Source organism: Pelodiscus sinensis, chromosome 30 (assembly GCF_049634645.1).
Source record: "Pelodiscus sinensis isolate JC-2024 chromosome 30, ASM4963464v1, whole genome shotgun sequence".
NCBI classification, from domain to species: Eukaryota; Metazoa; Chordata; order Testudines; family Trionychidae; genus Pelodiscus; species Pelodiscus sinensis.
The window spans coordinates 12,419,616-12,447,318 of NC_134740.1; the positions used below are offsets into that span (position 1 = coordinate 12,419,616).

Below are 27,703 nucleotides of genomic sequence, written 5' to 3' on the forward strand. Positions count from 1 at the left end.
TAAAGGTAAAATCTGAGGGGCAGAAGGAAGCAATGATTTTCCCACCACTAGGCAGCGGGATAGTGGCCGAACTGACAACAGGACTCCGGTCTCCTGCATGGGAGTCCAACGCTCTAGGTCAGTGGTCCCCAACCTGTGGTGGTGGCCGGGCACCAGGGGGCGTGGACGTTCGCCCGCCGGGCGCCAGGGGGCGGGGACGTGGACGGGGGCAGGGCCCCCCCCCATAGCTGCGCCCGGGGCCGGCGCCCCCCCTCCTCCAAGCGCCCAGGGCTGGCACCCCCCCTCCTCCACGCGCCCGGGGCCGGCGCCCCCCCTCCTCCAAGTGGCCGGGGCCGGCGCCCCCCGCCCCAAGCGCCACGCGCCCGGGGCCAGGCCAGCCCCGAGCATGTGGCGGGTGCACACGAATGCCCCCGCGGGCGCCATGGCACCCGCGGGCACCGTGTTGGGGACCATGGCTCTAGGTAGTAGGCCACATTTGCCTTGCGTAGCTACTGTGGCAAAATGAAGAAGCTGGGATAATAAATGAATTTTGTGGTGTGTCCTGGCACTAATTAAACCTAGATACTAATGGACCAGGAGCATCAGGCTTTGACAGGCTCTCTGTGCCACTGGTGGATCCCCAAATCTTCTACTTCTACCACTGGATTGACTCAGCCCCGGTGTCACAGCCCAAAGAGAATGCTCTTTCCTGATTAGTTGTGGCTAAATTAGCTCACATCATATTATATGTATAGTTGGGGTTATTTTTTCCAATGTGCATTACTTTACATTTATCCACATTAAATTTCATTTGCCTTTTTGTTGCCCAGTCACTTTGTCTGGTGAGATCTTTTCAAAGTTCTTCACAGTCTGCTTTGGTCTTAACTACCTTGAGCTGTTTAGTATCACCTGCAAACTTTACCACCTCACTGTTTACTCCTTTCTCCAGGTCATTTATGAATAAATTGAATAGGATTGGTCCTAGGACTGACCCTTGGGGAACACCACTAGTTACCCCTCTCCATTCTGAAAACTTACCATTTATTCTTCCAGCCTTTTCTTCCTTCTGGGTATGTCTACACTACCTCCTAATTTGAACTAGGAGGGTAATGTAGGCATACCGCACTTGCAAATGAAGCCCGGGATTTGAATTTCCGGGGCTTCATTTGCATGAAGCCAGCTGGCGCCATTTTTAAATGCCGGCAGTTCGAACCCCATGCCGCGCGGCTACATGCGGCACGGAGTAGCTAGTTCGGATTAGGCTTCCTAATCCTCATGGAAATTCAAATCCCGGGCTTCATTTGCAAGTGCGGTATGCCTACATTACCCTCCTAGTTCGAATTAGGAGGGTAGTGTAGACATACCCTTTGTTACTCCTGATGATCTTCTTCTCCTTTTCCTTCTTGAACCCCACGTTATATAATTAAACTTGAGTCTTGCTTAGCTATACCGTAACCAATTATTTTAGTATAATTTTACTAACCAATCATAACAAAATTACCTAACCAATCAGACCCCACCACCTTAACTGATTTACACCTAGCAAAATTAATTATCCAGCAGACACAAAGAGTTACAAACCAGACAGAGATCACACAGTCGAACAATAGGACAGTGTAGTGACAATGCTCATAGGGAGAGGGTTCCACAACATCCTCTATTGAGAAGCAGTTTCTTGCCAGACAGAATGGTGTTATGCACAAATTTCTTTACTGATCTTGAGATCTGTTTCTTTATTTGGTGACACTGGGGGACCTCTCAGGGCGATGTCCCTCCTCACAACCTGATGTGACACTTTGTAATACAATTTAGATGGAACTGTGAGGATGTGACTCCAGGCCTTACAGTAATGGCTGCTACTCTTCAGTCCGGCTGCAGAAGGCGGCTTTGGCTCAGGCCTAGCACAGGCCTTCTAATATGGTCAGGTACAATGTTCAGAAACTGCTCCAGGGTGATCAAATGCAGCAGTTTCTCTTAACTCCTGTTTACTTTTGCCCCCCATCACCCACCTTTTAACCAAGCCCATCATCTTATGAGCACATTCCATATAAGAACAATCATTAGACATATTAAAACTCCTGAACTTAACCCTGTGAGATTCTGGGGTAACCCTGAACCGATTCAGAGCATAAACCACCAGTAGTCTAATGCTTCTTCCTCCCCCATGTCACTGAATACCTCCCTGGCCTTGCCAGTCAGTCTGGTCATCAGGATAGGCATGTGCTGCTCATCTGGGATCTGGTTCATGTTGCAAATGCACTCGAAGGTGGCTAAAAACTCCTTAATATCATCCTTATTGTTGAAGACGTGACAGATCTTTTCCCAAGCCCTGTTGGCAAGTGGGGATTGGCTCTCAGGTTGCGTACTTCTTTGTTGCAGATCAGCTAATCGGATTTGGGCTTCCAGCTCTTCCATTCGATGTGCAAGGGCCCTCTCATGTTCCATCTCCACTGTCTTCAAAACCTCTCTCGGAGCATAACTCCTTCAGGGACTCTTTGTCCTGACACTCATATTGTTGCTGACTTATTTCAGCTGCTCTTTAACCAGCCCAACTCTCAAAACCAAAAATCAAATTTAGACAGCGTGGGGTTCTTGATCCAAAGCTCAATTGACCAAGATCTGTGGATCCTGCAACTAAGATTCTCCTAGTTGTATTCTTGCCTTCTTTTTGTGTCTGTAATTATGAGTATGGATTTAGTATCTGTATTTCCAATGTTCTTACACCTGGGTACCTCCCACTTGGGAAGATGCTAGGCAGACCATTGGGAAGGGTGTGTTGAGGGCAATCAGCCATAAGGCAAAACAGCAGATCTCAGGAGAAGCTTATCCCTCCTGGTGCGCCTTCTTGGGAATGTTCCAGAGAGCCTGTGATTAACGTTTGACTCTACAGGGCCATGTGCTCAGCCCACGTGACCCGGCTCCATCTTGGGATGTCTGTGTTTTTCCTCAGCCCGCTCTAGGGAGCAGTAGTTGAAAAAAAGGTTCCTCACCTTTTTCTAAAGCTACATAAGGCAGAGAGTGTGGTTAGCAGTTCTTCACTCCCCGCACTGGAGAATTGGAGGAAGAAAGTCTCAACTGAGGATCGTGCAGGAGCCGGGTAACAGTTATTTCTAGCCGGCGTTCAGAATCCTGAAAAACCCAAGCTGCAAAGCAAATGCAACTCATGCTTTGAGAATCTGCCAGACGGCTGGTTATAACCTGGCAGGGTGAGACTCTCTTCATTCCTACTTCTCGTTTTTTTCATTCCTACTGACTCTGAGGGGCTTGTTCTTCTTTGTTTCTGTTTGTTATTTATTTCCTGGTAATCTGCTCTCATCCTTTGTTGTTTGTAGTTTTAGCTAAGATGGCGAGCCTTCAAATTTAGTGTTTGGGCAGAAATCCCAGCTTGGTTAGCAGTAGTGGGCATGTTCCTCTCCACACTGACAGAGGAAAACGGGATAACAAATTCCTGCAGGTGGGTGGTTTGACCTGACTAGGGTGGTACAGCTCTGGTGTCACGGGCTGAAGAGCTGGTGGCTATCATTACAGTTGCTTCCCTATTGTTGTTTCATCTAGTGGCTCGTCATAGAGTGAGTGTGTACCTACAGCTGGGCGTATCGAAACCCGTGTGGATGTTGGAGAAGGTGTAGGGCCAGGAATAAGTCTGTTCCTTGCCACAGCTGCTCTGTGTGCAAGTGATCCGAGATTGGTGGGTGAGAGGTCTCAGTGAAACCCCAGTTCCAACAGTGCAGGGGAACCGATCACAAATGGGTTACAAGAAAACGTGCCTAAGAAAGAGCAACGAAAGGCTCCCAGATTCAGAACACACTGGGCCAGTCTGAAAGTCCATCTGCCCCAACGTTCTGTCTTCTAACAGCAACAAATGCCAGTTCCCAAAGCCATAGCGTCTTAGATGCTTAATGGTGGAAGAGGAGATAGGAGGTCATGCAGTCTTATCCTCTGCTCAATGCAGGACCTACTGCAGCAGGTCTAGGAGCTTGAGAGAGAATGAATGGATCACGTAATTAACAAGTGACCCTTCCCGTGTCGTCCATCCCCCGATCAGTGGGCACAACCCACTTCTTCAGACATTTGGTGCGGACATCCTTTCAGTAGCCTGAATGTAAGTCAGTGATTACATGGTGTCAATCACTGTGTAGGGGAAAAGCAAGAAGGATTTCAGATGTATTGGCTCTGAGACTTTTGCTTTCATAGCTGAGAACTGCTACTCCAGTTTAGACAGATCTGGTGTTTAATGCTCATCACATTGGGAAAAATAAAAGCTCTCTGGGTGCGTCTACACAGCACCCTACATTCGAAATAAGAGACGCAACTTGCGCTATGCAACTTGCGTATCTTATTTCAAATCTCTTTCGAAATAGCTTATTTTGAAAATTGGCGCGTCCACACAGCGTTACGTTTTGAAATAGCACTCTATTTCCAGTCATCCCTTATCCCTCGTAAAACGAGGTTTACAGGGATGGCGAAATAGTGTAACTGTTATTTTAAAAAATATTTCAAAAGAGCAGGTGGCTGCAGTAGACGTGGGGCAGCTATATTGGGATACCTCTGGTATCCCATAATAGTTGTGCAGTGTAGATGTAGCCCCTGTTTCTCACACTCAGTTGTGCTCTTTCTGACTACACAGCTCTTCTTTCTTCTCCACTTTTTCATTTTTCACCAGGCACGTTCTCGCTTGTGGTTTAAAAAAAAAAACGACTGTCTCCTTTCTCTTTCGATGAGTTCTCAAGTTCATTTCCTTCGCACAGGATTGGATTTGTAACTCAGTTCTGCCTATGTAAATCCACATCAACCTGATACAATTTACCCTCGGGCATCCTAGGCCTATTTACACACTCTCAAATGATGTCATGTTTTTTCTTTGAATCTGCTGGGATATGGGATGGCTGGACAGACCCTCATACAAACCATAGCCTCTTTGGCATTTAGGTTTTCATTTTGAGAGGTGTATCTGTGCTCAGCTTCAACGGTGCAATTCTCTGCTCTGCTAGAGCTGCAAACAAAATCTTTGTGCACTTGTGCTCAAAATAGCCTTGTAGCCTCGGCAGCGCAGACTAGCTACCCTAACCCAATCCCATCTGAGATCCAAGGGATGTACACAGGTTTATATCTCACACCATTGCTGCCCTGTTCTTATTGCTGATTTGATGCTGCTAGCTAGATAAACCCCAGTGCATGTTATCCCAAGTGCAGGGTAGACATACCCTTATTTGAACATTAAATATCCTCCATTGCCAACGGATTGACTTCTGTTGTGTCCTCTGATTGGCTGATAGGACACTGACATGATGAAGATATTTCTAAATACCAGCCTCAACATATTTATTTAAAGATCAAGAGAGTTCAAGTCAGTTTCTGTCAAGGCAAAGACGTTTCTGTCATTCACTAAGATCCAATGCTCATGGTTCCCTTATTTTGGAAGCTCAACAACCTAATGGAACGAGTCTTCGTCTGCTAATGGACAATTTCCTTTTTCAAGTGGCGAGAGGCAGAGGAACTAAACTTCTGCCCTTAGGTTTGCAGGAGTGTGGCCAACAGCACCAGCTGTCTGTCTTCAATTGTGAATATTTGATGCCTTTCTGTTTCTAGATACAAAATATGGAGACATCAGAAGGACAGAATCAAACGCCCATTGTGGAATTGATCCTTGTAGGGTTTGGGAATGACCCTGAACTGCAGCCCCTCCTCTTCCTGCTGTTTCTGGTGATCTACCTTGTAGCTCTGTCTGGGAACCTCCTCATTGTTGTGCTAGTGGTGGGTGATCGGCACCTTCACACTCCCATGTACTACTTCGTGGCCAACTTGTCAACCGTGGAGATCTGCTACGTATCCACCACCCTGCCCAGGCTGCTGGCCAGTCTCACGACTGGTGACAGAACCATTTCTCTTCACAGCTGCTATGTGCAATACTATTTTTATATTATATTGTCCAATGCAGAAGGTCTCTTGCTCACAGCCATGTGCTACGATCGGTATCTAGCGATCTGCCATCCCCTTCGCTACGCCGCTCTGATGACTGGGAGGGTTTGTTGCCACATGGTGGCCTGGGCCTGGATATTCGGCATTTCCTACTGCATCATGCTGCACATTTTCATGCTGCAATTAGTATATTGTGGTCCCAAAGACATTGACCATTTCTTTTGTGATTTTGCACCTGTGAAAGATCCGTTCTGTGGTAACACCAAGATTCTGCAACTGCTGACTTTTTATTTCTCTGTCATATTAACTATTGGGGTCTTTCTGCTGACTCTGACATCCTACATCTGTATCATCGCCAGCATCCTGAGAATCCCTTCACGCACCGGCAGGCAAAAGGCCTTTTCCACCTGCTCCTCCCACCTTATTATGGTTACTGTTTACTATGTGAGCTCAATGACAGTCTATGTCGTCGTACTTTTCAACCCTCCCGCAATCCTGCACAAAATAATGTCTGTCTGGTTTGCAGTCCTGATCCCCGTGCTCAACCCTGTCCTCTACTGCCTGAGAAACAAGGAGGTCCATCAGGTCCTGAGAAAAGCTCTTCAGAAACTGGCTGCTCTCAGATAAAGGCCTGGATTGTGAAAGGTCACATTTTTGGTATATAGTAAAATTGAGATGCATTGATGTATGGCCTTACCCATGGCCCATTTGACTCCTTGAAAACAGGAAATGTCTTCATTCCTTCTGCATTCTGAGCTTTTACCTTTCACACCTTTAACTTCCCAATTCACTGTGCTGTTACTCACCCTAAATCTTTTGGCCGGAGAAAGGGGTGTATAATTGTGCACCACGACACCTCCTGCTGGTCAGCCCTGGAGCACCCCCCTGTGGTCTATTTTCTGCACCTTTGGATCCTTCCCCGCCACAGGACCCTCTCACTGTGGGGTCCTCGCCTCAGGGAACCTCCAACCCCCTACACCTACGTTACCTCAGTGACCCACGGCCAGTCATCACGTAGCCCACCTTCAGCCTGACACAGCCACTCTGCATAGGCAAGGTGGTGGGGTCCTGCTGCCTTCTCCTGCCCTAGCTACCTGCCTGGAGCCCTAGTATGCTCAGGCCTTGCATCCGGCCCTGCAGCCTGGGAGCTGGCCTGGCGAGAGCTGCCCAGCTCTGCTTGCCTTTCCCCAGCCCTCCTCTAACTACAGCCCTAGTATTCTCAGGCTTTGCCGGGGAGTGGGGACAGGCCATAGTTGTCTCGCCTCAGCAGCCAGGTCCCTCCTGCTCCCCGACCAGAGCAAGAGTGTGTGTCCCCGGAGCCCATATTTATACAGCCCCTGCTGGGTCCTCATTGGCTTTCTCTGCCTCAGCAGTGGGCCTTGGTGTTCCTGGGCTTGGACTTGCTTCCTGTCCCAGGAACTGTTCCATGGTAAGAGTGAGCAGGCAGAGCACAGCAAGTGAGCACGACAGCCCGGCCTTGTGGTCCAGCTTTGCTTTCCCAGAATGGCGGGAGACGTGACCAGTCAGTGGCTCACTGAGCTCTAATTGTCGTTTTCTGCCATGGTGCAGCAGGCAAGACACACTCAGTGCCCTTTCTACCCAGGGTTTGGTGTCCTGTGGTTCAGATACAAGTCTGAGAAACACGACTGTTCCTTTCTCTTCTTAGATCGGCCACCCCGGACGCTTGAAATGTTGCAAACTAATTCGTCCTCATCTGGACTGGGATGTATTGAAAACTGTGGTACAATGACACGCAAGCACTTCCAGCAAAATGGTTTTTAAAGCCCTGCTTGCAGACTGGGGAGTTCTGCATGGAATCAAAGGTTGGGGTTGTCGTGAGTCTCTAGCGAGCCCGCCTGGAATGGTCACTTGCCCATTTAGGCATCACCCTGCTTGGTTTGTCTGTATTTGTGTTCTTATTTCTCATGGGTGTAAGCTCCAAGAAATAAAACTTTGTGCAATGTAACCTGTCCCTGTATTTTCACTCCACCTCCATTCCTCCTACCTCTGCATCTTCCCCTCCATCTTAGGAATCCCTTCCACCATGGCCGCCTCTTCTTCCTTGCACTATTTTAAGGCCTTTGGATTATTGTCGATAAAGTCCTGCTCACTGAGGGACCAGAACTAAGGTTTCTCTCTTTTCCATAGAGTCGTAATAGAGAGGTAGCCTTGTTAGTCTGGTCTTGATAAAACAATAGGAAAAACTATGCAGCACTTTAAAGTCTAACAAGATGGTTTAATAGGTGACGAGCGTTTGTGAGTGAGGCTGCACTGGCCTGGCTGCCTTTTCCAGATGTTTATGGTTAGGTTAACATGCACCGTAGACAATGGACCCAACTCAGTCAGTAGCATGGGATCCACAACGGCCCCCTCGGCCGGACAAAGGGAGCTCCTTTGGGTATATTTTTATACACAGACACAAACTAGTTACACAACCCTTCTGACATAACAGGTTGCCACCCTGTGATGTTAGAATCAAAGAATCCCAGAGCGGCAGAGAAATCAGTCCAGCCTCCTGCCCAAAGTACGACCAACCCCACCTAAATCATCCTAGCTAGAGTTTTGTCCAGTTGGGTCTTAAACACCTCTAGGGATGGAGACTCCACCCCCTCCCTAGGGAACCCATCCCAGTGCTTCCCCACTCTCCTAGGGAAATAGTTTTTCCTAATATCCAACCTAGACCGCCTCATCTGGAATATGTTTATGGCCTATTCTTTCCACTGTTGCTATCTACGCCTCAGGCCTCACACCAGGCCTGCCATGCATGGGCTTGTGTTTCAGCTCCTCAGCTTACTATATTTCCCCACTCTTTGTTTTTTCTGGAGACAATGTTTACCCCTTATCCCGGGAAAGCACAAGGCATGGCCTGAAGGTGATGCTAAACACTGTGGCCATCTGACTTTGCTCTTCACACGCTCATGGCCCCTCTGTCCTTTGGCCTGTACATTCCCTCGTATGACCGATGGACCAATTTTATTTGGTCAAGAACTAACACAGCTCCTTTGTTTCTTGGAGTCCTCTTGTGACAGGAACAAAAACCAACCAGTAGAGCACTCCCGGCCTTATGTAGGGTGAGGATGGGAAGGGGGGGGGGTCTTTGCTTTAAAAGTGGATTCCCAGATCAATGTGTGGAAAAATGCAGATATTCCAAGATGGAGTCTGGCACCATTCAGCCTGGTTCCCTGACCTGAGAGGGTATGTCTACACTGCATCCCTCTGTCGGCAGAGGGATGCAGATTAGGAAGGTCAACATTGCAAATGAAGCAGGGATTAAAATATTCAGCACTTAATTTGCATAAAAATGGCCACCATATTTGCCGACTCATCTCTTGTCTGCAAAAAGCAGCAGTCTAGAGGGGGATCTGTTGAGAAAGAAAGCCTTTTTTGAAAGATCCCTTATGCCTCCAGCAAAGAGGTTTACAGTATCAATAGGCAATGCTACCCAGAACAAAATAACTCTTAAAGACCTTACAGACTGCTCTTGTTATCCGGAGATACTCTGTGACTAAATAAAACCTGATGTTTACACATCAAACCACCTTGGATTTAAGATGCTCTTGGAGCGTCAGAGTTAGACGCTCATGTCCCCTTGATTTTCAATGGCAATCTGGTGCCTAATTCTGCTAGGTTTGTTTGAAAATGTCAGCCAGAAAGTAATAGGAAGTTCTCAATGGTTTTCAAAGAAAATGCCCTCCTGGCTAATATGTATTACGGAGGGTTAGAATCATAGAATCATAGAACGATAGAGCTGGAAGAGACCTCAGGAGGTCATCAAGTCCAGCCCCCTGCTCTAGGCAGGACCAATCCCAACTAAATCAACCCAGCCAGAGCTTGGTCAAGCCGAGACTTGAATGAACTGATGCCATTCTGTGTATTCATTAGCACGTGAGTCTCTGTGTACACTTACATGTTCATAGATACTCAACACCTACTGACTCCTACCCAATCAAAGGGTGCAGAGTGCTAAACAAAGAGATGATGAGAAACAGGATAAACAACATGAGATGTGTTAGTGCTTCACCTATTGCTCTCAAGTATCTCAGGCCTGGAGCTGGAGCGATAGGTTTGACACGTGTCCACGAGGATATTGACCAAAGTGTCCTCACGTTTTATGATACTTACATGGAAGCCAAAGCACCTGGATTCATGTCAGTGAAAAGCCCAGCTGAGTGTCCAACCCCTTGAGTTCCCCTGTTAGCAACAAGTGGGGAATTCAGAATTTAAATCACTGATGTGTAAACACCCCAGACATTCCTGGAGGGACTCTAAACTTCAGCTTCACTAATTTATCCCCCTGAGGTGGACAGTTTGCACTGAGGACCGTTGGGTATTCATTAACAGCAACCTTGGTGGCATCACGTCTTCTGAGCTATCAAAAGGAAGTTGCAGGGAGTTTTCAATCGTATGGACCAAATTGTCCCCTGGTGTAACTCCTCTCATTCCATTACTATTCACCGGGCCATCACACACTGTCCAAACACTGCAGCTTCTCAATGAAGTGGATGATACAAGTCTGAAGAGAAGACAGAAGCCTTGTGACCATTCTCACCAATCTATGCTGCACATAGAGGAGAGGTGCAGTCCCAACACAGGCTGTAGAGACAAGCACAGACACGGGGAACTGGGATTGGAGGCCTGGTCCTTTCTGGCCAAAGACTCCGGACTGGAATGTGCCGATAAGAACCTGGCCAGATTTTCAAAGCAGCAGGCCATGTGATACACTAAATGGACTTTGGCTTTGAGCAAGTAGAGGTGCCTAAATCCCAGAATCTGGCCCCAGAGGGATCCTTTAACCTTCCCCTCAGCTGTTCGCAAACTCTGCAAGGGTCTAGCCTCAAATTGCAGCCTGATTTGTACAGTCGGAACCACTAAGGCTTTAGATTTCTGTCTCTGGCCATGTGCTGGGCTCTGGACATGTATGTCCCAGAGTTCCCTCACCTACTTTACTGGAAGGGCTCAATGCGGTAGGTGAGCTGACACAAGAAGTTCCCCAGGTCCAATGTCGGCAGTTCGGCCAATGGACTCAACTCAGTAACATGGGATCTGCCACTGCCTCTTAGGCCGGACAGAGCTCTCTTGGTGAAATAGTTTCTCCAATATACAACCTAGGCCATCCCCCACTACCAAGTGAGACCATTGCTCCTTGTTCTGCTACCTGCCACCTACGTCTTCTCTTTTCTAACCTAAACAAGCCCAATTCTTTCAGTTCTTTTAGTCTTCCCTCATAGCTCATGTGCTCTAGACCTTTCTTCATTCTTGTTGCTCTTCTCTGGACCCTCTCCAATTTCTCCTCATCTTTTCTGAAATGCGGTGCCCAGAACTGGAGGCAATACTTCAAATGAAGCCTAATCAGGGTTGAGCAGAGCGGAAGAATGACTTCTCGTGTCTTGCTCTCAACGCATCTGTTAATGCTGCCCAGAATCATGTTTGCTTTTTTTGCAAGACGCTGACCCCCTAGATTCTCTTCTGTAGGATTCCTTCCTAGACAATCGCTTCCCATTCTGTCTGTGTGACATGGGTTGTTCCTTCCTAAGTGGAGCACTTTGCATTTGTCCTTATTAAACTTCATCCTATTTATCTCAGACCATTTCTCCACTTTGTCCAGATCATTTTGAACTATGACCCTATCCTCCAAATCACTTGCCACCCCTACCAGCTTGGGATTATCTGCAAACTTAATAAGCATCCTCTCTGTGCCAATATCTAAATCGTTGATGAAGACATTGAATAGAACTGGTCCCAAAACTGACCCCTGCGGAACTTCAATTATGATGCCATTCCAGCAGGATTGTGAACCATTAATAACGACTGTATGAGAATGGTTCTCCAGCTGGCTAGGCACCCACCTAATAGTAGCCCCATATAGGTGGTATTTTCCTAGTTTTTTTTATAAAAAGGTCATGCAAGACTGTATCAAATGCCTTACTAAAGTCTAGGAATACCCTGTCACCCAGGAATCAGTCCTTTCAGCTGGTCACCTGGGAACTCCTTCAGCCCTGGAGGCCCGTGTCTCTCCCCCGGTTATGTATTTTCTATTTCACATACATCAGGTGTGTCCCACCTCCTGGTGAGGCTGGGAGAGAGAAGAGAAAGCTAAAATTCTGCAAGACGACCAACAGAATTGGGTGTTTCAATCCCCTAAGCAGCCTGTGAGGGTGGCCTACCCCTCTCTGACCAGAGGGATTAAAGTGGGCTAGAGGGAGCCTGCTCAGAGCCCTGACCAATGAGAGAGAAGCTTGTAGGGAGCAAATCAGAGGGCAGGTTGCTGGGACAGGTGTGTTATAAAGAGGTTCCAAGAAAGCAGAATGAAGAAGGAAGGAAGGAATTTACTGTTTTCAAGGACTCAAATGGGCCATGGATAAGGACATACATCAGTTCATCTCAATTTTACTATGTACCAACACCTGACCTTTCACATTCCAGGGCTGTGTCTGAAAGTAGCCCATTTCAGAAGAGCATTTCTCAAGGCCTGATGGACCTCTTTGTTTCTCAGGCAGTAGAGGACAGGGTTGAGCACGGGGATCAGGACTGCGAACCAGATAGACATTATTTTGTGTACGATCGTGGGAGCATTGAACTGTGCAACGACATAGAATGTCATTGCGCTCACATAGTAAACTGTCACCCCAATGAGGTGGGAGGAGCAGGTGGAAAAGGCCATTTGCCTGCTGGTGTGGGAAGGGATTCTCAGGATGCTGGCGATGATGCAAAGGTAGGATGTTAGGGTCAGCAGAAGATCACAATAGTTAATGTGACAGAGGAAAAAAATGACAGCAGTTGCAGAATCTTGGTGTCACCACTGAACAGATCTTTAACAGGTGCAAAATCACAAAAGAAATGGTCAATGTCTTTGGGACCACAATATACTAATTGCAGGATGAAAACGTGCAGCATGATGCAGTAGGAAATGCCGAATATCCAGGCCCAGGCCACCATGTGACAACTGACCCGGCCAGTCATCAAAGCGGCACAGTGGAGGGGATGGCAGATCGCTAGATACAGATTGTAGTACATGGCTGTGAGCAAGAGACATTCTATATGGGAGAGGGTAGAGTAGAAATAGAATTGCACATAGCACTTGTGAAGAGAAATGGTTCTGTCACTGCTTGTGAGACTGGCCATCAACTTGGACAGGGTAGTGCAGATATAGCAGATCTCCACAGATGACAAGTCCACCATGAAGAAGTACATGGGGGTGTGAAGATGCCAATCAGCCACCACCAGCACAACGATGAGGAAGTTACCGGCTACAGCCGCAAGGTAGATCACCAGAAACAGCAGGAAGAGGAGGGGCTGCAGTTTAGGGCCGTTCCCAAACCTTACAAGGATCAATTCCGTGATGGGCGTTTGATTCCGTCCTTCTGCAGACTCCATATTTTACATATAGAAACAGAAAGGCATCAAATAGTCACAGTGCAACACAGACGGCTCGTGCTGTTGGCAACACTCCTGCAAACCTAAGGGCAGAAGTTTAGTGCCTCTTTATCTCACCACTTGAAAAAGGAAGTTGTCCATTAGCAGATGAAGACTCGTTCGAGCTCCCAGAATAAGGGAACCATGAGCACTGGATCTTAGTAAATGTCAGAAACGTCCCACCCAACTGCCTTGAACTCTCTTGATCTTTAAATAACTATGTTCAGGCTGGTATTTAGAAATATCTTCATCATGTCAGTATCCTGTCAGCTAATCTAGAGGACATAAAATAAGTCAATCTGTTGGTACGGAGGATATTTAAAGTTCAAACAAGGGTACGTCTATTCTGCACTTGGGAGGTGTCATTCCCAGCCAGGGTAGCATGAACTAGCTTTGATCTAGCTAGCAGCATCAAATCAGCAATGAGAACAGGGTAGCAGAGGCAGTCATGTGGGATATACACTCGTGTACGTCCCTTAGATCTCAGATGGGATTGGGTCAGGGTAGCTAGTCTGCACTGCCGAGGCTACAAGGCTATTTTGAGCACAAGCAGAAATCTCTAATGGACTATGGAATTGCACCTTCAAAGTTGAGCACAGACACACCTCAGAAGATGAAAACCAAAATGCCAAAGAGTCTATGGTTTGTATGAGGGTCTGTCCAGCTATTCCCTATCCCAGCAGACTCAAAGAAAGAACATTGCACCACTTGAGAGGGTATAAATAGGCCTAGGATGCCCCAGGGTAAATTGTATCAGGTTTATATAGATTTACATAGGCAGAACTGAGATACAAATCCAATCCCGTGTGAAGGAAAGGAACTTGAGAACTCATTGAAAGAGAAAGGAGACAGTGGTTTCGTTTCTTTTTGAACCACAAGCGAGAACATGCCTGGTAAAAAATGAAAAAGTGGAGAAGAAAGAAGAGCTGTATAGACAGAAAGAGCATAATTAAGAGTGAGAAACAGGGGCTACGTCTGCACTGCACAACTATTTTGGGATACCAGAGGTATTCCAAAATAGCTACCACACATCTACTCAAGCCGCCTGATCTTTTGAAATATTTTTTCAAAATAACGGGCACACTATTTCACCATCCCAGGCTTTGAAAATCTGGCCAGGTTCTTATCGGCACATTCCAATCCGGAGTCTTTGGCCAGAAAGGACCAGGCCTCCAATTCCAGTTCCCCGTCTCTGTGCTTGTCTCTACAGCCTGTGTTGGGACTGTACCTCTCCTCTATGTGCAGCATGGATTGGTGAGAATGGTCACAGGCTTCTGTCATCTCCTCAGACTTGTATCATCCACTTCATTGAGAAGCTACAGTGTTTGGACAGTGTGTGATGGCCTGGTGAATAATAATAGAATGAGAGGAGTTACACCAGGGGACAATTTGGTCCATACGATTGAAAACTCCCTGCAACTTTCTTTTGCTAGTTCAGAAGACGTGATGCCACCGAGGTTGCTGTTGATGAATACCCAATGGTCCTCACTGCAAACTGTCTACCCCAGGGGATTAATTAGTGAAGCCAAAGTTTAGAATCCTTCCAGGAATGTCTGGGGTGTTTACATTCTGTGTATTTAAATTCTGAATTCCCCACTTGTTGCTAACAGGGGAACTCAAGGGGTTGGACACTCAGCTGGGCTTTTCACTGACATGAATCCAGGTGCTTTGGCTGCCATGTAAGTATCATAAAACATGATGATAGTTTGGACAATTTCTTCATGGACACGTGTCAAACCTATCGCTCCAGCTCCAGGCCTGAGATACTTGAGAGAAATAAGTGAAGCACTACCACGTCTCATGTTTAATCTGTGTCTCATCATCTCAGCACTCTGCACCCTTCACTTGGGTAGGAGTCAGTAGGTGTAGAGTAGTTATGAACATGTAACACAGAGACACTTGCACCCAGAGAATGGCACCCGGGAAACCTTCAGTTGTCCTCATGAGCCTGTAGGGCATTTTTTTGAAAAGAGAGTCAGAAATTCCTATTCCTTTCTGGCTGAGATTTTCAAACAAACCTAAACAAATTAGGCACCAGTTTGCAATTGTCAATCAATTGGACTTGAGCTTCTAACACCAATAGGCCCCTTCATAATCCAACATGGTTTGATCGATAAACATCAGGTTATGTTAACTGACAGAAAGTATCTCTGGGGAGGAAGAAGAAAGGCCTGTAAGGTCTTCTAGAGTTATTTTGTTCTGGGTAGCATTGCCTATTATTGTGTGGCCTATACACCTAACGTCTACACTGGTGGTTTCTTGTGCAAGAACAGGTGTTCTTGCGCAAAAACTTGCCAGGCGTCTACAGTGCACGTGCATTCTTGTGCAAGTAAAACAGAAAACAGGGCTTCTTCCGGAAGAGTTATTCCTCTCCCCATGAGGAATAGCAGAGAAACACAAAAGGAGCTGGGGATAGTTCTTGACTAAATAAAACCTGCTCATTGGTCGTACGAGAGAATGTGCAGATTGAGGGGCAGAGGGGCCATGAGCGTGTGAAGAGCAAAGTCGGATGGCCACAGTGTTGAGCCCAATGGCTCACCTTCAGGCCACGTCTTGTGCTTTCCCAGGATAAGGGGTAAGCATTGTCCCCAGAAAAACAGAGTGGGGAAATATAGTAAGGTGAGGGGCTGAAACACAAGCCCACGCTGAGGCCTAGATAGCAACGGTGCAAATAATAGGCCATAAACACATTCTAGATGGGGTGGTCTAGGTTGGATATTAGGACAAACCATTTCCCATGGCAGGTGGGGAAGCACTGGGATGGGTTCCCTAGGGAGGGGGTGGAATCTCCATCCCTAGAGGTTTTTTAAGTCCTAACTTGACCGGCTTGACCAAGCCCTGGCTGGGATGATTGAGTCAGGGTTGGTCCTGCTTTGGGCAGGGGCTGAACCTGATGCCTCCTGAGGTCTCTGTCAGCCCTGGGATTCTTTGGTTCCGACATCACAACATGGCAACCTATTATGTCAGGGGGGATGTGTAACTGGTTTGTGTCTGTGTATAAAAATGTACCCAAGGGAGCTGCCTTTGTCTGGGGGGCAGTGGTGGATCCCATGCTACTGACTGAGTCATGGCCATTGTCTCAGGAGCATGTTAACGTAACCCTAAACCTCGGATTCGGGGAAGCTGTTACTCTGTCGCGTTTCCAGTAAACCAGGCTGGTGCCTTCAATACTTATCTGGTTTGTGGTCTTTGGGAGTCTCTTGGGGTCTGCTCTAGTGGCTCTTTGTGTGAGTCGGCACAACGCACAGAGGAACATATGTACCTTGCAGAATGGCTAACCTCGTGGATGGAGCAGGAGACCCGTCAGGGATACTGGACTATTCCATCTACTTATGCACCATCTCCACCTTCTTGAGAATCCCTTCCACCACAAGTCAGGAAAAGGCCTGCCCCTCCCACCTCATCTCTCTCACACTATTCTATGGGACTTTGACTATTGTCGACATGTTGCCAAGGTCCAGTTCATTGAGAGACCTGAGCAAAGGGTTCTCTCTCTTCTGTACGATGCCCATATCGATCGCCTGCAGAATACAAAGTGCATTTCATTTTAAAAGAGGAGAAGAGGTTCTGCCTGTTGAATACGTTAGAGGAGGGTAGCTGAGTGAACAGAAAAAAAAGATATAGACTCAGGTTGTCAAAGGAGTTCACAGAAGTTATTTAAAGTTCCAGGGAGTTGGACTTGTCAATTCCTTTAGACTTTTTGCCAATCCCACTGAATTTGGAGGAGGACAGAATCAATGGGGAAGAGTCCTGGGTAGATTTGTGCTGCAAGTTTTAGCTTTTTGGTTTATTTTCCCACATTCCAGGAGTCTGGACAGCAATGAAATAGCCCCATGAACCCTCATCTGCTGTCACAGGACAGTTGTAGTTCTTCAGTGCCCTGGGCTATGCCTAGATTGCAGGCTTTTTTTGGAAGGAGCTTTTCCAGAAGAGATCTTCTGGAAAAACTTTGTCCGAAAGAGAGCATCCACACTGCCAAAGTGCACCAATAAAGCGATCTGCTTTTTCAAAGGTAGCGTCCACACTGAATGGACACACTCTTGCATTTCAGCTGTGACTACTATCAACAGAGTGGCCATCAGGGCACCTGTGCTTTCTCCTCTTGCCTCTTCTTCCAAAAGAGCTCCCTCTTCTTTGTCCACACAGGCCTTTTTCCGAAAGAACAGTTTCGGAAAATGTTTTTTTCCCTGTAGAAAGAGGATTACGAATGTCAGAAAACCCTCTCTGTTTTTTTTATTTTCTTCCAAAAGAACGTAGTTGCAGTGCGGACATCATTCAAGTTTGGTAGGGAAAACGGATGTTTTTCCAAAAACATTCAGTAGTGTAGACGCACCCCTGGGAGACATTTTGGGAATGCATTCAAAAATGCCTTGTCTTTCAACCCCGGAAGTAACATCCTGCAGTGTAGCCTGGGGCTTTCATAAGTCCTCAGTTCTGAGCCAACCCTGAGTCACCTTTCCCTGTTACAAGCATTGTTATGAGGACTGGGTTGTGAGGTCACATGGTTAAACTAAACCAGTTGGTCCCACCATCAGTCCCAGTAGAGCTGTAGACTCTCACCACTCGTCCGGCCTGTGCAGCTGTGTGAGGGCCTGCTCTGGACCAGCCTAGCCAGCCACAACTGGGGTTCACAGCCAAGAGCAGACTAACTAATAAGCATACCTGTGAGATCCATTCTTACCGGTACGCTTTCCAGTTACCTATAGAACATCCCTATCTATTATTACAATGCCACCAGAGCATAAATATGAAGCATTTTGTGCCAGACAGCTCACGTCAGGTGTCATCGGCATGGTGATGATTTGGGGAATGTGCTGACACAATTTGTATTCCTGCCTTAGTGTTGTATCGCAAATTATGAATAAGGATCATGTCTCTTTATTCCCCATGTATTTATACAGTGGTACCCCCTCTGGGGAAGGTGCTGTCAGTGCAGACAGATCGCTGAGCCATGTAACAAAACATTAGGGAAATAACAGGCCTCAGGAGAAGCCAAACTCCCCCAGCGTGAGCCTTTCTGAGAACTCTCCAGCGAGCCTAAAATTAACAGTCGTCGTGATTCCACAAGGGCAGGGGATCAGACCGCTTGGCTCCAAGTCTTGGGATATCGCTGTTTTTCCACAGTCCAGTCTGGGGAGCTATTTTGAAACAAAGGATCCTACACTTTGCCAGATTTATATAAGGCAGGGGGTGAAATCAGTGGTTTTCACTCCCCATACAAAAGAATTCCTGCAGAGACCTGAGGAAGATGGACTGACCTGCGCAAAGGGCTGGATCCAGGTTAAAAGCATCGTACCTGCTGTCTGGAGACCGGAAAACCCCAAGCTGCAAAGAAAATGCAACTTGCACCTTGAGAGTCTGCTAGATGGCCACTGTTATCTCAGGGTGAGAATCTGTCCTTCCTACTGACTCTGATCCGGGCATGCTGCTGAGTTTGTCTTTGTTTAGTTGCTGATAATGTGCTTTGACCGGTTTGCTGTCCCATTCAGATTAACTCCAAACAGTGTATCAGCTTGTTTGTAGTTTTACCTAAATCAGTGAGGCTACGTCTACACTGCAGGATTTTTGCACAAGAACAACTGTTCTTGTGCAAAAACTTGCAGAGCGTCTCCACTGTACGTACGTTCTTTCACAAGTAAATTTATAGTAAAGCGCCGGAATATAGGGCTTCCTGTGCAAGAGTTATTCCTCTGCCCACAAGGAATAAGTCCTCTAGTGCAGGAGCTCTTGTGTAAGAAGGCAGTGTGGATGGGCAACAGGGGTTTCTTGTGCAAGACACTCCTATGGCTAAAATGGCCATCAGAGCATTCTTGCACAAGAGAGTGTCCATAACGCCATGGATGCTTTTGTGCAAAAGCACATCTCTTGTGCAAAGGACATGGCAGTGTGGACGTGCTCTTGCATAAGACCTTTTGCACAAGAACTCTTCTGCAAAACAGTTCTTGCACAAAAAGCCTGCAGTGTAGACGTAGCCTGAGTGTTGAAGTGAAATGTCTGGGGGGAAAATATGACCTTGGTCAGCACATGTGAGCGTTACCCCCTCTGCGGTAAGGGGCTGGGAGAAGAGGGTAACAAATTACTACCGATCAGTGGTTTAACCTGGCTGCCGGTAGTTCTCTTGCCTGTAACTCCCCTTGTGCCGTGTCCAGTCAGGGAGCCTGGCTCATCTCTGCAGATGGGTGGGTCCCTGTTGTGTGGGTGCAGGAGGAAGGGCAGGAGTGGGGTGTTGTCTGCCACTGGCCACAGCAGCACAGTGCGAGCGGGATCCCAGGCTGGTGGCTCAGAGGCTCAGTGGATCCCCAGTTCTAGGTAGAACCTTGGGGGCCACAGCCCAGATGAGCTGTAGGAAAACCTGCCTAGGATGAGCAATGGGCGGCTCTCGGATTTGGAACATAAGAACGGCCAGAGTGGGCCAGTCCAAAGCTCCATCTGCCCCAGTGCCCTGTCTCCCAGCACTGGCTGAGACCAGCGGTTTCGGAGGGGATGAACCAAAGAGGCAGGAATCAAGTGATTCATCCCCTGTCACTCTTTCCTTTCGTTTTCTGCTGTATTGGAACTAGATTATGGGGAAACATGTGATTGACGTTAGGTATGTACTTGTACAATGAACCAAACTAGGCAACGTCAGTTCATCTCCAATTCATCCCAAGTCACGTAACACTGTCCGGTGGGGGTGATACTACTGGAGAGAGCCTGGTGTTTGTTGGGCTGCTTTGGGAATGTCATCAGATAGGTGCTTCCCCTCAAGTCAGCTCCCCTTCTGCAGCCTTGTCAATCATTTTTCTTCTAGCAGATGCAAAACAGAGGCCAAACCGCCCTTTACCTCACAACCTCTTACCTCTTATTTTCACGAGACCTTTGCAGCTCCAGCAAAGACGCGCACTCATTGAGTACATTTTTGGGGTCAGGTCCTTTCTAGTGGGAAGGCAACAGTTATTTTCCCCACATCAGTCTCTCCTCTCCACTCTACAAATATACACTAGCAGAGTACAGGCGTGGTTTACAATACAGCCATCCACTTCCTCCTTTCCCGTCCTGCTTACTCAAGTGTTTGCCACTCACCAATGTCCCTGTGCATTTCTACCCCACATGCAGAATGAATTTTGTTAGGTGAGGTAATCTCAAGTCTCTGCAAAACTCATAAGACCCTCACAATCAAGAAATAATCTAGATATTAAACATTTTTTGCAGTGAGAGTGATTACTCCCTCCATGACACATTAGACTTTGGAAAGTTCACTACTCAAAGAATAAAATGGAAGTACGAGATGGATTGCACTGACTAATTCAGAAACTACAGTAAGAACACAAATGACAGAGATGAAATTTGCCACTTATCAATGTTCCAGCACTTTTCTACCCCATGTGGAGAATGAATTTTGTGTTGTGCAGTAATATCAAGGTAACATGGGACTATGCACGACTGTCACAAAAAAAATTGGCCACAGGGGTAATTACTCCATCCAGGATGCATTAGACATTGGAGGATGCACTTCTCAAAGATTTAAATGGAGAATTAAGTGAGAGAGACATTCCCATGGTTGAATGTTCAATAACCATCCTTTCCAATCTACTGACTTTTGTTATGTCCTCTAGATTGTCCGATAGGACACTGACACGATGCAGATATTTCCAAATCCCAGCCTCAAAGTATTTATTTAAAAATCAAGAGAGTTCAAGGCAGTTGGGAAGGATGTTTCTGTCATTCACTAAGGCTGTGTCCACACTCGGGGTTCTTTCGAAAAAAGTACCCTTTTTTCGAAAGAACTTCCCCTGCATCCAGACTCAAGCCACGTTCTTTCGAAATTATTTCGAAAGAACGCGGCTTATCTTTCGATGGCGGTAAACCTCGTTTCACGAGGAAGAACGCCTTCCTTCGAAAGTTCTTCTTTCGAAGGAAGGCGTTCTTCAATGTAAAGAGGCTGTCTTCGAAAGAGAGCATCCAGACTCGCTGGGTGCTCTCTTTCGAAAAAGCGGATTTCCTCTATCGAAAGATCCGCCTGCAGTCTAGACGCGCTCTTTCGAAAGAGCCTCTTTCGAAAGATGCTTTCGAAAGAGGCTCTTTCGAAAGAAGCCTGCAGTCTAGACACACCCTAAGATCCAGTGCTCTTGATTCCCTTCTATTGGACACGCGACCTCTTAATGGAAAGAATCTTTGTCTACTTATCGACAACGTGATTTTTCAAGTGGAGAGATGCAGAGGCACAAAACTACTTCCCTCACCTTTGCAGGAATGTAGCCAGCGACACAACCTGTCTGCATGTGCTCTGTGACTATCTGATGCTTTTTTGTTTCTAGGTACAAACCACGGAGCAAATGGAAGGAGGAAATCAAACGCCCATCATGGAACTGATCCTCTTAGGATTAGGGAACGGCCCTGAACTGCAGCCCCTCCTCTTCGTGCTGTTTCTAGTCATCTACCTTGTGGCTGTGGCCGGGAACCTCCTCATCATCGTGCTAGTGGTGACTGATCCGCACCTTCACACCCCCATGTACTACTTCGTGGTCGGCTTGTCTGGTGTGGAGATCTTTTATGTCTCCACCACCCTGTCCTGGCTGCTGGCCAGTCTCGCAACTGGGGACAGAACCATATCTCTACAGAACTGCTTTGTGCAATATTTCTTGTACATTATCCTTGCCAATGCAGAAAGTCTGCTGCTCACAGCCATGTGTTGCGATCGGTATCTAGCGATCTGCCACCCCCTCCGCTACGCTGCTCTGATGAACATCCAGATCTGTTGCCACATGATAGCAGGGTCCTGGATAATCAGCATTTTATACTGTTTCACGTTCCATATGTTCATTTTGCAATTCAGATACTGTGGTCCTAAAGAAATTGACCTTTTCTTTTGTGATTTCGCAGTCCTTTCAGAGCCGTTCTGTGGGGCTGACATCCAGACTATGCACCTGGTGGCATTTCTTGTGACTGTCATCTTGACTGTTGTGGTTTTTTTGTTTATCCTGACAACCTACATTTGCATCATCGCCAACATCCTGAGAATCTCTTCCAGCACCGGGAGGCAAAAGGCCTTTTCCACCTGCTCCTCCCACCTCATTATGGTTGCAGGTTACTATGTGAGCTCAATAATAGTCTATGTCGTTACGCTCTTCAACCCTCCCGTGATCCTCTACAAAATATTGTCTGTGTGGTTTGCAATCCTGATCCCCGTGCTCAACCCTGTCCTGTACTGCCTGAGAAACAAGGACGCCCATAAGGCCCTGAGAGATGGTCTTCTGAAACTGGCTGCTTTCAGACACAGGCCTGAAGTGTGAAAGGTCAGATTTTGGTGTAAAGAAAAATTGAGATGAAGTGAAATGTTTTCTTACCCATTTAACTTCTTGAGAACAAGGTTGTCTCCTCATTGAACTTACTCCACCTTTTCCTTCCTTCCTTCCTTCCTTCCTTCCTTCCTTCCTTCCTTCCTTCCTTCCTTCCTTCCTTCCTTCCTTCCTTCCTTCCTTCCTTCCTTCCTTCCTTCCTTCCTTCCTTCCTTCCTTCCTTCCTTCCTTCCTTCTACAGCTAGAAAGAATGAGAAAAAAATAAATTTTGAGGAAGGATAGAAGTCTACATATCCGTCCAAATGAAATTTCCTGATGGTGCATATTCTTTGCTGAGTTAAGGCAAGACTGAAATCTTGATATCGTTTTAGAAGAGTCGCCGTGATCGTCTGAATCTGCAAGAACAACAAGAAGTCCTGTGGCACGTTATAGATTAACAGATGTATTGGAGCACAAGCTTTGTTGTTGCATCTGACGACGTGGGTCTTTGCCTAGGAAAGCTTATGCTCCAATATATCTGTTAGGCTATAAGGTGCCATAGAACTTCTCCTTGTTATTATAGATGCTGAGATCAATATAGATATTGCCACATATATAGTAGATGCCAAAAGCAGACGCGTGGCCCTGGTTTTCAGGGCTCATGAGACCCAGCGTCCCTCCCTATCCAAATAAAGAGAAAGGGTTGAATGACAAAGAACAGGAAATGGACATCCAAAAGCCGTAGGCCACTTTACTAATCCCAGCCTAGAGCGTTTCACACGGGCCTCATCTGCCCCAAGCCAAAATGTGATATTTTTACCAAAGAACGTACCATCCATTCTTGACAAACAAGTGACCTAAAGAATAAAATCTAAGAGTCACTCTGATGTTTGCTTGTCCTCCAGAATGTTGAACCTTTTTTTCCTGAAAAGATATCAAGATTCCCCTTCCCTTGTTTCAACTGGTTAGACACCGATTGCTCCCCTAACTATCCCCACCACTGTCCTGTTGTCCCCTAACGCGGGGCCTACAAGGTGCACAGAGGGAGGTGTCTATAACTAGTGGTATCCTTTATCCGGCTTTGTGTGGATGAAGAGTTGGTTTCTTCAGCAAAAATGATTCTTTCATTTAACTGTGGAGTATCTGGTATTGGCCACTGTGGGCAGACAGGACACTGGGCCAGATGGCCCTTTGGTCTGACCCCGTCTGGCCGTTCTGATGTTCTTGTAACTCAAATGGGCTGGATCGTCTTAGCAAAAATCTACGAAAATCTTTCAAGACTTAAATGTTGGGCAGCAACCATGATCCTTTGTGGGGTACAGCGTGTGTGTGTGTGTGTGTGTGTGAGATCCACGTTCAGTATCCCCCCTGCTGGATGAGGAGGAAGTCCTCAGTCTCCCACATTGGGAACAGGTGCCCATCTGTCTCACTCCTGTTAGAGGGTTCGATTTGGTTTCAATAGTTAACAGGGAGTTCCGCTTTTTGGTCTCCCGCAGCCAAATGTTCATCTTAGCTACCAGCCTGCAGAACCATCCTTGGACTTGCTTTCTGGCCCAGTGACTAGTCCTAAGTGACAGTGAGTGGCCATTGGGCAGGGCAAAGAGAGTGAGAGCGACGGCCTAGCCTAGTGGTCAGGTCTTTCTTTCCCAGAACGGCCAGAGACGTGAAATATCAGCCCAGCTGGCAGGACAAAAGTGCACTCTGAATTGCTTGTGCGTAAGAAACCACTGTGAAAAAGAAGACTTCTCAGTTCTCTTCCTAGCTCAGCCACCAACTCGCTGTAGGCCAGTATCTTTGTCACAAAGTAATTCGGCTTAATCCAGAATGTGGTGTATTGCAAACAGTGTTAAAATGACCAGCTTGCCCGCCGAGTGTCAGGGTCTACCCCTTTAATGGCTCCGGGGCTGGGGGAGAGGAGAGTAAGTTTTCCCGGTTGTGCCCAGAGTAGCCACCAAGCCTCCATAGGAAGGACTGGAGGCCCCCTATTTCGAATTAAGTGTCTACACAGCACATAATTCGAAATAGCTATTTCGAATTTAACGTTACTCCTCGTAGAATGAGGTTTACCAAATTCAAATTAAGGGCTCCGCTATTTCGAATTAAATTTGAAATAGAGGTTTGCATGTCCACACTGAGTGGACCCTGAACCGAGGTTAAGGATGGCCGGAAGCAGTGCCGGCAGGGCATCACAGGAGGACTTAGAGCGTGGAGCTGCTGTCTCAGGCTAGCCAAGGGCTGTGCTTCAAAGGTCCCAACCCCCACCCCGGACAGACAGTTCTCAGGGGTTCCCCGCTTGCAAAGCAGTCCTGGCTTGGAGTGCCCTGAGTGGCCACACTCGGCACATCACAGCACTCGGCCATCAGCTCGGCTGCACTTGCCGCAGGCTGCCATCCGGGGGCGGGGGTGTCAATCGGGGGCCTGCAGGAGAGTTTCCACCCCGAGGAGCCCGCAGAACCTCCCCAGTCCTCCTCATCGGGGGCTCATACCCCATTCTTCCCTCACCTCCTTCCACTTACCCCTCCCTAGCCCCGCTTCCTGATGTACAAAATAAAGGACATGTGTGTTCAAAAATAGAAACTCTCTTTATTGAACAAAACTGGGGGAGACTGGGAAAAGGAGGTGGGAGAGGGGAAGAGAAAGGGTGGAAGAGGGGAGGGCAACTAAAATGATCAGGGGTTTGGAACAGGTCCCATATGAAGAGAGGCTAAAGAGACTGGGACTTTTCAGCTTAGAAAAGAGGAGACTGAGGGGGATATGATAGAGGTCTATAAAAGCATGAGTGGCATAGAGAGGGTGTATAAAGAAATGTTCTTCATTAGTTCCCATAATAGAAGGACTAGAGGACACCAAAGGAAAGGAATGGGTAGCAGGCTTCAAACTAATAACAGAAAGTTCTTCTTCACAAAGCAAATAGTCAACCTGTGGAACTCCTTGCCAGAGGAGGCTGTGAAGGCTAGAACTAGAACAGAGTTTAAAGAGAAGTTAGATCAAGTCATGGAGGTTTGGTCCATGGAGTGCTATTAGCCAGGGGGTAGAAATGGTGTCCCTGGCCTCTGTTTTGGAAGGCTGGAGATGGATGGCATGAGACAAATGGCTTGGTCATTGTCTTCGGTCCATCCCCTCCAGGATATCTAGTGTTGGCCGCTGTTGGCAGACAGGCTACTGGGCTAGATGGACCTTTGGTCTGACCCAGTACGGCCGTTGTCAGCTCAGGGCTCAGGGTCGGGGGGTCTCACTGGACCACCTTGATTTTCATGCACACCTGCTCCTGGGTGGCCAGGCTGGCAGCTCTCCTGCCCTAGATGGCCACTTTCCTGTGCCTAGTGCAGAGGTCGTGGATGAGGTCCACGATGTCCGCACTAGACCAGCCTGGTCCCGGGAAGAGGCAGAGGGCTGGGTGGCAGCGGGTGGCTGGCTCGTGCCGTGCCAGGTGCAGGGTCTGCTGACTGGGTGCTGGCAGGCTTGCACCTGGCACGGGCACCATAGCCAGCCCGTGCCCCTTTAAGGGCTCCGGGGCCGGGAGGGGGGCAGAAGAGTTTCCCTGGTGATGCTCAGAGTGGCCACCAGAGCAAGCTGGGGAGGGCTAACCTCCCACTAGTTCGAATTAAGTGGCTACACAGCCCTTAATTCGAACTACTTAATTCGAACTAGGCATTAATCCTCGTGGAATGAAGTTTACCTAGTTCAAATTAAGCGCTCCGCTAGTTCGAATTAAGTTTGAACTAGCGGTTTGCATGTGTAGCTCCTATCAAAGTTAATTCGAACTAACATCTGTTAGTTCGAATTAACTTTGTAGCGTAGACATACCCTTACAGTCCCAATGAAAGTTATTTAAGATACAAAGAGGACACTAAGGGGGGATATGACAGAGGTCTATACAATCATAACTGAGATGGAAAACGTGAATAAGAAAAAGTTATTGACTTGTTTCCATCACAGAAGAACTAGAGGTCACCAAATGAAATTATTGGGTAGCAGGTTTAAAACCAACAAAAGGAAGTTTTTTTTCATGCAGCTCGTTGTCAACCTGTGGAACTCCCTGCCAGAGGATGTGGTGAAGCCTAGGACTTTAAGAGGGTGATAGATTAACAGTAGGTAAAGCAAAGCAGTGCAGTTAAAAAGAGACAATCTAGTTTAGAACAGAGAAATAGCAGTGTAGTTATAATACGATGAGAACATTATTATGAGGCAGTTTCTGCAAAGTGCAACATTGGATGGGACATGGGGAAAGTTCTGATTTTCTGAACATGATCGGCCCATGGGTACGCCTGGCTCATGGTTTTATCTGAAGCGATGAATATGGACGACGTGTCTGTATGTGCAATGTAGTTACACCTGGGTAGCTCTCACAAGGCAAGATTCTTTCATTTGAGATAGGTGGTTAGGAACGGCCAGTTCATATTAATGAGACATTAGGCGAATCAATAGGCCTGAGGAGAAGTTTGTCTCCCACCTGGATCGGCTGTCGAAGACAGGCCAGAGAGTCTGTCAATAATGGTTTCTGTGACTCTCTCAGGGCAGGGGACCAGGCTGAATGGTGCCAGACTCCATCTTGGGACAGCTGTATTTTTCCACACATTGATCTGGAAATCCAGTTTGAAAGCAAAGGGATTCCCCCTCCCCATCCTCACCCTACATAAGGCCGGGAGTGATCTACAAGTTGATTTTTGTTCCCGTCACAAGAGGACTCTGGGAAACAGCAGAGAAACATAGATGGAGCTGGGTGTGGTTCTTGACCAAATAAAATTGGTCCATCGGTCATATGAGGGAATGTACAGGCCAAAGGACAGAGGGGGCATGAGTGAGTGAAGAGCAAAGTCAGATGGCAGGTGTTTAGCCCAACGGGTCTCCTTCAGGCCACACCTTGTGCTTTCCTGGGTTAAGGGATAAACATTGTTCCCAGAAGGGACAAACAAAACAAAGAGTGGGGAAAGAGAGTAAGGTGAGGGGCTGAAACACAAGCTCATGCATGGCAGGCCTGATGTGAGGCCAGAGGCTTATATAGGAATGGTGCAAAGAATAAGCCATAAACATATTCCAGATGAGAAACTCTAGGTTGGATATTAGGAAAAACTATTTCCCTAGGCAGGTGGTGAAGCACTGAGATGGGTTCCCGATGGAGAGGGGGTGGAATC

At 47.3% G+C, this 27,703-nt stretch overlaps 2 protein-coding genes across 2 annotated transcripts; both read left to right on the forward strand.

Annotated features, from left to right (window-relative positions):
* Nucleotides 1–5,577: 5,577 nt before the first annotated feature.
* LOC102456689 (olfactory receptor 6C75-like) lies at nt 5,578–6,525 on the forward strand. Its single transcript, XM_006115843.2, has one exon. It carries the CDS (start codon nt 5,578–5,580, stop codon nt 6,523–6,525), a length of 948 nt encoding a protein of 315 aa, XP_006115905.2.
* Nucleotides 6,526–13,101: 6,576 nt separating this feature from the next.
* Nucleotides 13,102–22,583, forward strand: LOC102456442 (olfactory receptor 7A42-like). Its single transcript, XM_075912169.1, has 2 exons — nt 13,102–13,158; nt 21,609–22,583. The coding sequence occupies exons 1-2, from the start codon at nt 13,102–13,104 to the stop codon at nt 22,581–22,583; spliced, it is 1,032 nt and encodes a 343-aa protein (XP_075768284.1).
* Nucleotides 22,584–27,703: the final 5,120 nt, after the last annotated feature.